Source organism: Microtus ochrogaster, linkage group LG1 (genome assembly GCF_000317375.1).
Source record: "Microtus ochrogaster isolate Prairie Vole_2 linkage group LG1, MicOch1.0, whole genome shotgun sequence".
Lineage (NCBI taxonomy): Eukaryota > Metazoa > Chordata > Mammalia > Rodentia > Cricetidae > Microtus > Microtus ochrogaster.
Genome location: NC_022027.1, coordinates 47,102,287 through 47,114,360, shown reverse-complemented (window position 1 = coordinate 47,114,360; position 12,074 = coordinate 47,102,287). Strand labels below are relative to the sequence as shown.

The window sequence follows — 12,074 nt, the reverse complement described above, 5'->3', positions numbered from 1 at the left end:
TCTCACATAGTCCTCCCTGCTGGAGCAGTCTGATGCAGTCCTCCCTGCTGGAGCACTCTTATACAGTCCTCCTCATACAGTCCTCCCTGCTGGAGCACTCTCATACAGTCTCCCTGCTTTTCCCATATCTAGTCTGACCCCCTTGCAATGTACTCTGCCGGTAGTGATGCTTCAAGCAACTTTATTTATTAAAATACAATTGAAATGCTACTCCATGAGGGCACTGTGATCAGTGAGACATTGCAGTCAGTGATAATGGTCAACTTGACAAAATCTAGAATCACCTGTATAAAACATATACATGTCAACAAGCAGTGAACAAGGAAGCCATGGATTCAAAAGCAAGCAAGGAGGGGTCTGTGCAATGCTTTGGAATGAGGTTTCCTCGCTTGGGAAGGCTTCCCTCGCCTGTCAGATGCCTGTGGCTGGTGCTCTCTACATCATATATAACATCCAGCCTACATGAAGGTGCATTCTAATGCAGCCATGTCAGCGGGACTTCACTCAGAGAAGCAGAGGCCGTTCCCGGAGAATGGTAACAGAGATATCTCTCACAGAGATATATTACCAGTGTCCTTCATCAGTGAGGGAGGGACTTCACAGTACATGGAGCTCACCGTTTCTCTTAATATGCAACCCAACTCAGGTCTGAACTATGCCCAATGCCTCTGCTGTAACACCCCACTGGCTCCAGCTCTGCCCCAAACAAAGTCCAGGAGGGAAATGAGTTAATCACAAACTCTGGAAGGCAGATATGGAAACAACGGAGGTGATTTGTTCTTTATTGTTCCATAGAGAAATTCTACAGCCAGTCAGACAAAAACAGGTCAACCAGTCCTCCCAACAGGGAAGCTGACGTTTTTCCTTTACCCATCCCTGCTCTGAGTTCAAGGCTGGCTCAGGTGCTCTGGAGCTCTTCCCAAACTCCAAAGCACAGAGTTCCTACCTCATCTCAATGAATTGAAATTAAAGCCCTGGCAATGCTGAAGCATGCATGGGCAGCCCGTATAAGGCGGTTCTGTTGAACTTGTCCATATTGGGTTTCATGGTCTAAGCTGATGAGGATAACTGACCAGGTCTCTTCCTCAAGAGGGCACCAGATCTCATTACAGATAGTTGTGAGCCACCATGTGGTTGCTGTGAATTGAGTCAGAACCTTTGCAAGAGCAAGCAGTGTTCTTAACCGCCGAGCCAACTCTCTAGCCCTCCTACCTCATCTGGTTCCTCTGAAAGTCTAGGGATAATAGAGTGCAGTTCTTAAATAGCTCTGAAAACAGCCTCTTGTGAGTTCCAAGGTCCCGACTTTCTTTAGCAACACAGTTACTGCTGCTTGCCATAATGCTGGTTACAATTCCTCAAACCCCTTTATCACCCAGTTTCTAAAATTGGCATGGTATAATTGCCTGTAAAGATGAGCCCTACAAAGGGGCATTGCTGATGCTTTTCTGTGTGTTCCACACAACAGAAACTCAGCCCAATTCAGGGGCTTATTTTAGTCCATTACAGGAAAAAAAGGAAACTTAAAAATGAGAGCGAGGAGAGTCTGAATTCAAAGGAAACGGTCCAAGAGAACCCATATCCGCAGAAGCACAGCAGACTGTGCAGGGGCCACCTGGACAAGGGAAAGCTGTCCCCAGGAAGTATTGCAATGCGATGTGCTTTTGTTCCCTGTACTTTATACAAGGGATTCCGCTTATATCTTTGAGTTCCTATTTCTGTGATTCTGAGGCTGTGAATCTCAGTCACTATTTCTCTGCCAACAAACACTCTCTTGAATAGAAATGCAAGTATTTCATTCCTGCCACTGCTGCGGTATAGAATGTGCCAAGTACCGGCCGACAGCTAATGTATTCCAAGCCGAGTCTTCATTACAATGTGAGGAAATCTTCCCTTTGGTACAAAAGAAGTTCCTGTCTTTTCAAAAGATGATGCAAAACTCTGGGTTTTATATACCACCACCCTACAAATACAAATGCGTATACGTAATTCAATGAACTAGGGGCATCACCATTCTTCCTGTCTGTAGCTACAAAAGTATCTTTCATTGAATGGGCTCGATAACAGTAGTTCATCTATGGGGGAAGAAATCACTCTCAACTAGGGTCTGTGTTTAGTGCTATAGTTCAGGATGGAGCTACTGTTATAAGTCCCCCGCTCACCGCTGAGTTTGATTGACACATGACTTCCATAGACTTCCATGTTTGGACATTTGATACCCAGCTGGCGTTGTTTGGGAAGGTCGCAGAACCTTTAGGAAGTAGAATCTCACAGGACTAAGTGGATCACTGAGGGTGGCCCTTGAGGCCTCACAGCCCGGCCCCACTTCCAGTTCCCTCTCTGCTTCCTTTTTTCTTTGTGGATGCAATGCCTCCAATCAGCCTCCTGCTCCTGTCACCATGACTTGGCTGCCGGCTACAGATCTTCTCTCTCACAGTGCACTGTATCCCTCTGGAACGATAGGCCTAAATAAACCCTGGCTCCCTTACGTTGCCTTCATCGGGATATTTTTACCACAGCAACAAGAATATAACTAAGACATCCCACCCCCCCTTTAGAGAAAGACCCACGGTCAAAGGTGGTTTCCTTAAGAGCATGATGTTGGTGAGTGGCATTACCACGTAGACTTCTAAAATCCCCCCAATTCTAGAGATTCCCCAAAGCCACTAATCTATAATGCCTACAACATGAGAATTCCTACATCATAAAATTGAAATATCACCTCTGTATTTGTTCATGGTGATTTTCAAAGATATAACATGTGTTTAAGGATTTATTTACTTGTATTTATAGAGTACTTTCTTACATGCACGTATGAATACTGCATGCGTGCAGTGACCACGGAGGCCAAAAGGGGACATCTCATCTGTATGTGAAGTGACAGACAGTTGTATGCTGGCAACCCAACTCAGGTCCTCGGCAACACAGCGGGTGCTTGCCACTGCTGAGCCACCTCGCTAGCCCCAGGATGACAGGTTCTTGAGGGACTTTCAATGACTGGCATAACGTAAGGAGCCTCAGACTTCATCTGTCCCTTCATCTGTGAAGAATGCCCTAGTTGTTTTCCAGATCAGTTCTCTAATATAGCCAAACGTTTTACGTCTGGTTCAATGTAATTAATTATACCCATACTTGTTTGAGATGACATCTATACATGTAACTCTTGTATGAAAAAGGAATAGCTAACATTGTGGGAGGAAGCGGAAATATTTTACATGTCATACCTTGCACGTTGCCAGTATCAGTAGATAAAGGTAGAAGAAAAATCCACAGAAGCGCCTAGCCCACTGACCGTGTACCAGTATAGGCTCCTGTCTCTGCTCAGGATTAAAGGGCTGTATTGTTCGATAACCATAAAGATGAAATCAACTAGCACTTCTGTTTTGTATGAGGTGACCAAAACAAGACGTTCAGCGACTCGCCCAAGATCACAGGGACCACTTAGAAAGGCTTGCACCTTCACCTGGGCTGATAGCTTGGCCACTGTCTGCTAACGGCGTCCATATGGCCTTTACAGAGTAGCTTCCTTTCTTAGATAAAACAAAGGCTACAGGAGGAAAAGGTGGAAGCAAGAACTTCACATTCCTTCCAAAGGCCCAGAAGGGCAGGGGAGACAGCTCAGCACACTTACGCTGGCAAGCTTGGTTATCATCCAGGTAATACCCAGGGAAGCAGGCGACGCTGCAGGTACCAATGTGCGTCAGAACCAGACCGGCGTCACAGGAGGAGCAGGAGAAGGGTCCTCCGTTCTGACAGCTTCTGCAGGAAGAATGGCATCCTACGGAGGGAAAAGAGACACAACTAAAGACTATGGACTCGGATGCTCTTTTTGTGATGCTCAGTGTGGTCAACCTGCCATGATCTAGACTTGTGAGGAGACAAAGCTCCGTGTGTTTGTGGCAGAGCCTCCAGTTGAGGTTAACAGAGGTGGGATGATGCAGCCCAAATGGAGGCAGCACCGTTGCGAGGGCTGACTCCCTGGATTACAAAGGAAAACGTAAACTGAGCCCCAATACTCATTCCTCTCTACTTCCCAACTGGGGATGCAGGGGAACCAGTTGTCTCACACTCAGGGGCCCCACTTTCCTGCCACAAACGGCTGCACCCTCCCTCCAACTGGAAGACAAAATAAGCTCCTCCTTCTTTAACTAGCTTTTCCCAGGTATTCTGTCCCAGCAGTAGGAAGGCAAAGACGGCACTCCCAAAGGTGGAGATGAAGACTCAGATGGGGCACTCCTGGCTGGGGAGGCTGCAGCCCCGCACAGCGCTTCCTTTCTCCTCCTTTCTCTTCCAGACACCAAAGCCTTCTCTGATGTCAGAAGTACTTCCTCACCGCCCTGGCCCTGCGCCTGCGCCACCCCGGGCCAGCACTTACTCACTTTTACAAGCGCCCCTCTCTGCATAGTGCCCAGGAGGGCAGTCAGCCACACAGTGATCCCCGAGCAGCAGGTGGCGGGCATGCTGGCACTTTAGGCAGACGCTACCGGTGTCACGGAGGTTGGCCACACAGTGCTGGCACAGAGAGTGGCAGTCTGGGGAGAGGAGAGGAGGGAAACAGCACTGAGGCTCAAGCGCCAAGATCTAATCAGTACGCCACAGGGCAGAGGGGCTTCAATTGCCACAGCCGCAGCTCAGCCATCTAGAGAGGAGCCCCGCGGCCACACCTTAGTAAGGCTGAAGCTCAGGACTTGCACAAATTGCGGGCTTGAGGTTTTTAGTAAATGGTTTTTAGCAAATGCTAGGCCTAGCACAGCAATTGAGTTTTCATTTCTTTCCAATTGAACGACCTTCAAGTACTGGGGCTTTGTGTGACAGATACTTCACGAGGTAGAGAGAAGGTCAGTCCAGTAGAAACAGCACGATCACTACTTGTAACTTCTCGCCCCACCCCAGGAACAAGAACCCTCAAGGGCTGAGTCCTGTCTCAGCGCTGGCTCCGAGCCTGCCACAGAAGTCCTCCGCGTGGCCTCTAGAGCCAGCGCTCTGTGTTCCGCCTTTGGCATGGGGAGAGTGGGGTTAGTAGATAATTGGATTGAGTTGCTTGAACACTTTAGTCTCTAAGTGAGGATAGGATTATAACGAAGGGCCGTGAGTGGAAAAATCATTTTTCTGACCTGATAGATGGTCTCTCAGCAGCTCTCTCATACCAGCGGTGATTAAAGCCATAAAACAAATTATCTGGTGCAGCTTGCGCTCTCTTGTTCTCCCTCATATAATAGTCATCCTTTAATACAGAGCTCAATCGGGTTGGGCTGCCACTGTGGGTGAGCACGTCCTCGGCTCTGCCTTCAAGTGGTAATTACCCTCAAAGTCCCATTCATAACCTCCATCGCTACGGCAGAATACACCCAGGGATTCCAACCCCGCCAAAATGAGAAGAGCTCAGGTGCAGGACAGGGAGGAAGGGCTCTGGCTTTGGGCCCTTCCCATGTTTCCCCCGGGGGATTCTGAGCACGCGTCTACACCTGTTCCTACCCTACCAGGGCTCAGAGGACTTGTTTCATCTCTTGGCATTGCAGGTCATGACAGTGATCTGAGCCACGTTCACTCTTTAAAAAGCCCATGTCAACAACACAGATGGCATCCGTGTTCCCCGCTAAAAGAGATCTGACTCCTGCCCTTTGGGGAAAATGTTAACTGTTGATTCAACTGTTAATCATAGACAGATATTCTTAGTACAGGAAGCACAACTCATTCCCACGCCGGCACTCCAATCAGCTGATACCACTGCCCTAGAGACCCGCTACTGCTGCCCCAGAAGTTGAGTCAAAGGGTCCTCTCCAAAAACCTCAACTCTTCCGTCACACAAAACCGAGGACCCTGACCTTTTCCGAGCATCAGTTTCAAATAGCAGGCAGCCTTTGGACAGCATTAGAGACAATATGTGGTACCCTAAGAGTCAAATGAGTCCTTACTACGGACCTTCAGAACATCAGCCAAGGAAATGGCTACTGCATTAAGGGAAATATGAGAGGGAGGCTGTTCCCTGTCCCCCATGGCCGAGTATGACCTGCATGATGCCAAGCACTTTGTTCCTACCCTGTGCTGCCCTCAGAGGGTAGAAGCACAACCTTGGAGGTGTGCCTTAAGGAGATGAAGTGCTTCAGAGAATAAAAGCAAATGAAGGTAGTGTCCTATGTGGATGGAAGCCCAGGAAACACTCACTACCTCCTAAAGGGCCCGGTAGCTGGGGTACCATGAGCTCATCCTCCTCCAGTGTGGGCAGAGCACTCTGGGGTTGGGCACATGTGGACAAGATTTGCAGATGTTCGGTTAGGCTACTGAACAGCTGCAGCTGACCGAAGCTTTCTCAGCCAGAGACAAGAAGGAGAATAATCATCTCGGTGACACTCTGAGGACAAAGCAAGCAGGTCTCTGGGGCAGTCTGAGGGGAGGGTAAGTCGGTATTTATTGATTTGTCTCATCCTGGGGAGCTCTGCAAGCTGTCTGCATGAAGAACAGAATGTGTATCCAGTACATCATCCAGCTGTGGCTGGGCTGTGAGCCGTCCTTTCTGCTCTCTCAGCAGCCCTCCCCAGATCCCCTCTACTCCTCCCAAGAGGCCACGCCCACCAAGTGTTCTGGTCGACTTCACTTGGTCCATGTGCATCGGCCCTCCATTTGTTCCTTCCGGTCCGGAACTTCTAACCTCACTCATTTCTATCCCCCTTCCCACTCGCTGGAGTCCTCCCGACATTCTGGATTCTGTTCTCAGTGTGCTCCCCACCTCTTCACTCTACCCTTGACCCAGCCTCTGAACACACTGCCCACGACCTCTAGCCCCCATGGGATCTCTTTACATTAAACGTCTTGGCTCGCTGTCTTTCCCTAACCACCTGTGACCACCTTTGGTTGTATAATGCGCCTTTTACAATGTTTGGACATTGTTGGAAATGCTGTTTCCCAGGTTGTGGGACCTTCAGGAAGGACAGCGTGGCTGAAAGACACGGTTTGCTGAGTTTGGGAGGTGTAGGCCCTGAGGTTACAGTTCAGCCTGGCTTCTGGGTTAATTTTATCCACTTCCTGGTTACCAGACAGAAGCAAGCCACTACTCTCTCCTACTATCAAATACAGCTTTCCCATGATGCGGAATATCCCCTAAAACTGTGAGACAAATACAACCCTCTCTCTCTTGACTAGCTTCTCATCACCCAGCTTTCTTCCCATCCTAACACCTACCTCGGTGTGCCCTGTTTCAGCCTCCACAACTATGTGTCTTGAAAAGGTCTCTGGTGGACTCTAAATGACAAAATTGACTGGATTCCTCCTTATCCTACCTGAAATCCTGCAGTGTGTGACGCTCGGACCAGCCTTTATCCCAGCCACTTTCTCCCCTCTTTCATGCTATCCCAGCATTGGTTGGGTCTCTTTCTATGGCTCCAGTTGACAGACATACAAGACTTCATCGCAGCCCCTGTGACGGTTAGCCTTGATCGTCATCTGGAGACTTAGAGCCACACCTCCGGGACTGTCTAGGGCAATGGTTCTCAGCCTTCCTAATGCCGTGACCCTCTAATATAGTTCCTCAAGTTGCGGTGACTCCTACCAAAAAGTTATCTTCGTTGCTACTTCATAACTATAATTTTGCTGCTGTTATGAATCATAATGTAGACATATGCATTTCCTTTTCGACCCCTCCCAAAAGGGTCATTGGTGTAGGAGTTCCTTCTGTATTTGTGTTGCTTTCATTGGTTAAATAAAGAAACTGCCTTGGCTTTTTGATAGGGCAGAACTTAGATAGGTGGGAAGACAGAACTGAATTCTGGGAGGAAGAAGGCAGTTTGGTAGACACCAGGAAGCTCCTGCCTGAGACTGACGCTGGTTAGAATCTTTTCTGGTAAGCCACAACTTCGTGGTGAACACAGATTAATGGGTTAGATCAACATGTGAGAGTTGCCCAAGAAAAGGCTAGATATAATGGGCCAGGGAGTAACTTAATTAATACAATTTCTGTGTGGTTATATCGGGGGCTAAGGTAGCCAGGCAGCAGGACGCAGCCAGCTCCTTTAACTACAAGAAAGCTGTAAATGCAGAGGGAAGACTCTTCTTGAATGTGAGCAGCACCATGCTCATAGGCTGGGGTCAGAAACTGAATCTGGGGAAAACTGGCTGAATACCAGCATTCATCTTTCCTTGTCTTCGTACCTCACATTGCTGCCGTCATATCTTCTCTGCAGAGCTCTCCCTACCATGCCTTTCTCTGTTCGGAGAGTTCTCAAAAGCTAAAAGCCAAAACAAATGTGTCTTTTCTCAGGTTGCTTCTTCGGTGTGTCTGAACACAGCAAAGAGAGAAAGAACTGACACAACCTTCCATGGATTCTGCTCTCCCAACCACGTCTGTGGAAACTTCAAAGCCAACGTGGCGGGATGTGCACACTCAGATCCCAGAATCCAGCGGGGAAGGGCTCAAGAGTGCAGACCGCAATCACTCAGGACCTCAGCTGCCTTCCATAGCTCCCTGTTAAAGCAGCCGTAAGAAGGCATCCATCAACCCCATGGCATATCACACGGTGTGATCGAGTAGATACCCAGAGGCAAAGGAGAAATCAATAAATGACATCTGCAAATATAAAAGTCAACCATGAGTTGCCCACTGTGTCACATCCATCCAAGTTAGATTACAGCTCTGCCTTCCACAGACGAGCACAGCGACTTCGGTTGGAAAGTTGGACTTTCTCTTTCTGTTCACTGCCCATATTTATTCTGTTGTTCAAAGAGTCGCATTGAATACCCAATCCTATGAATAAATTCACTCCAAAACAGCAGTCTGGGGGAGTTCCTGCACTAATCCCTTCGCACTCCGGCCATACATACACCGGCCCCAGCACAACGCCACTTAAAGAAATATGCTTGGGGATCCCGATGTGAATCACGGCTGGTTGACTGATTTTTAATAAACTAAGGGAAAAAAAAAAAAAAAAAAATTCCAAAAACAAAGAAAAAACAATTTTTTTTTCATCAGAAGCTTGAAATCAAAATCTATTTGGGAAAAATTCCTTGGGAGACCTTAGAATGACGGATGATATGGGAAGCCAGAAGCCAGATCAACAGGAGACCAAGGATCAATATTAAAGTTCTGACTTACACTCTGAGAGGTGTTGTCCCCTCAGGCTACAAGTAGCCAGTCCCACTGGGCACCACCTGCAAGCTGGCTTAAGGCTCCAGCCTGAGAGCTGTAGTGATCTACACAGGAGAGAGACTATGCAGTGTTCAAGATATATTCAGTGATTTTATTTCTCTGACAGCAAGGCTAGCTATTGAATAAAATATGAAAAATAATTTTTCAAAGTATAAACAAAAAGCAATTCACCTTCGGAATGTTTTCCAGAGTTCAGAGCTACTAGAGTTGACATTATATTTTCTTTTGCGCTTTTTCTACACAAACTTGCGCATGTAGATTTTCACACAGACGAGATTATATGAAATGTGGACACGCTGCACTTTCAACTCTGTCCCACCATCATTTCCCCATGCCATTAGGGACATTTTGTCAACAATGTTTTTAAGGACTACATGATATCGCGGCTTCAAGTTAACAAATAGAAAAAGATCATTTTTGTTACAGTGTGGACAACTGTCTCCACGTTTCTACTTAAGGCCACAATAAAAAACTTTATGCATAAATCTTTATCTGCATTCCTGATCATTTTTAAAGAATGACAATAAAAGGGCATAACTAATAACACCATAGGAGCTTGTATTTGTGACCGGTACTGTCTCAACAGCCACCATGCAAATCTCTTCTGAGAGACAGACTGCACCATGCCATCCTGTCCTCTTGGTAAATGAGAAAACCGAGACGGAGCACTTAGGTAAGGACTGGCTCACACATGCCAGATCCAGATGGACGAATGCATTTACCACAACGGGAGTGAAAACAATACACAATTCCTAATAGGAATTAAAAATGTCTTTCTAGAATGTTCCTAGCATTTTATGTTTCTAAGAAACAGTTCAGTCTACTTTGTCATAAGTTATGACACTATGGGTATGTATAATATATTAAATGTATATTTAAATAAATATATACATATAAATGAACATATACATATATACACACATAAATACATATTTAAATAAAGCAACCTTGATTAATCAGGTTAGTGAAAAGTCATCTTGCCATATTTTACCTTATTGTTTTAGGATTGTAGGCGAAGTTGGGCATTTGAAAAAAATGATTTTCAAACAGGATTCATAGAGATTTTTGGCACAGTGGATTAAATGACCCTGAGATATGATTCTGTCCAAGCAGTTAAAATGTGTATGAAAAAGCAATAATGTGTAAAACTAATCCCTGAGTTCCTTCCTATTTGTAGCCACCTCCCACGGAACAGGCAGCAGAGTGTCACAGCTCTCCCTGGGAGGTCATCCAAACCTCACCTGCAGATATCAAATTTATAAGCCCAAGGCACAGGTAAAAGATAAAAATGGGGGAAGACACCAACAACCCAGCCCTGAATGTGCATTTGAAGAAACAAACCCAGGCCTCCCTCCATCAGTATGGTCCGTATCCTTTCCAACTTCTTACCCCAGTCTAGAGAAGCACCCTCAGTGGAGGGGAAAGAGCAGCAAGCCCTCCACTTTGAACCAGATCCCCCTCCCACGGAGCAGGTTAGATGCTGAGAGGAACTGGGTTCTACCTCTCACCTTCAAAGGGCTGTGTCTATAGTGTTCGGGAGAGCATATAGTGAGCGTGGAGTGTTAACTGACAGAAGACGCACAAAGCTACAGGGATGAGCTCAGGGGCCTTGGCACTGGGTACCAGGAGCCAAACTAGTTCAAAGGTAAGGACACTTTTGGGAAAGGGGGTTGGGGGGAGAGGAAACCAAGTTCCCTGCAAAGACGAGAACTGGGCAGCGGTGATAGGGCATGGAAAGGCTTTCAAGAAAAAGGAACACTTAGAGCAGAACCAGTAGTGGAATAAAACAGGATGTCTTCATCAATGAATTTCCTTATGACTGCTCTGATTATGTGTCCAAAGCTGGGAGAAGTGGTGCAGATTTGTAATCCCAGCATCCCGGAGGTTGGGGAAAAAATGTTTTCCAAAAATTCAAGGCCAACTTGGGCTGAACAGAGAGAACTTGTCTCAAACAAAGAGCCATGTGAGGCATGGCTAGAAACTTCTGAAGGACTGTTACACAGAGAAATTCTGTCAAGAAAAACAACAAAACAAACAAACAACCAAAAACAACAACAGCAACAAAAGAAAATTCTGACATCCTGTAGCTCTCAATGTGAAAGCTTTGCTGAGAGAGGGGGGGTCCCTGCTGATCTTTTCTGGTCTCCCTCTTATTCTTTCTTATCCCTATGCAGAAGCCCCTCCTCTGCTACAACATTCCACAGAAGGATCAGGCTTAAACAAGCAGGCTTAAAATACTCAACACAAGCACATGGCAGTGTTGAGGTATACGTTGGGATGAAAGATCATGTCTGATTCCTGACTGGAAATGACCTTTTGACAAATGCCAGTTCCTCACAACCATACCTAAGACAATCTGGGTCAATTCAATAGTAGCAGCAGGGAACCCTGATGTAGTTTCTGTATGACAAAAAAAGATTATTGAACAGAAGTACTGGGCAGGTCAGGGTGATGCCTCGGTGGATGGAGGTGCTAGCCACTGAATCTAACAACGTAAGTACAAGCCCTGGGACCTACCTGGTGGAAGCAGAGAACTGAGTTCCACAAATTGTTTCCTGGCTTTTATATGCATGTTGTGACACACATGTGCCTGTGCATGTGTGTGCACGCGCGCATACGTGCGCGTGCACACACACACAAAAATCAATATGATCCTCTTTCATGTCTTTGCTCCAAGATGGCTAAAAAAAGAACAGTTGTACCAAAAAGATCATGGCTACATGCTGCCAGTTTGCCACCAAACTGTACGCTGTGTGTGCCTAAGAATAAAGCCATTGAGATGTTCTTTATTCTGAATATAGTAGAAGCCTCTGCCCCCGGGATACTCCTGAAGAAAGTGCCTTCAGTGTTTTTGTCTTTTACAAGCTCCATTACTCTGTGTGCTCTGCTATTCATAGCAAGGAGATCAGGGATTGATCCCAAGAAGCCTAGAAAGCCC

At 46.6% G+C, this 12,074-nt stretch overlaps 1 protein-coding gene across 1 annotated transcript in view; it reads right to left on the bottom strand.

Moving 5' to 3' along the window:
• Positions 1–12,074, bottom strand: part of Fras1 (Fraser extracellular matrix complex subunit 1) — a 407,009-nt gene that overhangs the window by 141,978 nt on the left and 252,957 nt on the right. Inside the window, exons 21-22 of the mRNA XM_026785092.1 lie at positions 4,377–4,529; positions 3,629–3,775 (exon numbers count right to left, since the gene is read on the bottom strand). Coding sequence (XP_026640893.1) covers positions 3,629–3,775; positions 4,377–4,529 — 300 coding nt within the window. The remainder of the gene's footprint in view (positions 1–3,628; positions 3,776–4,376; positions 4,530–12,074) is intronic.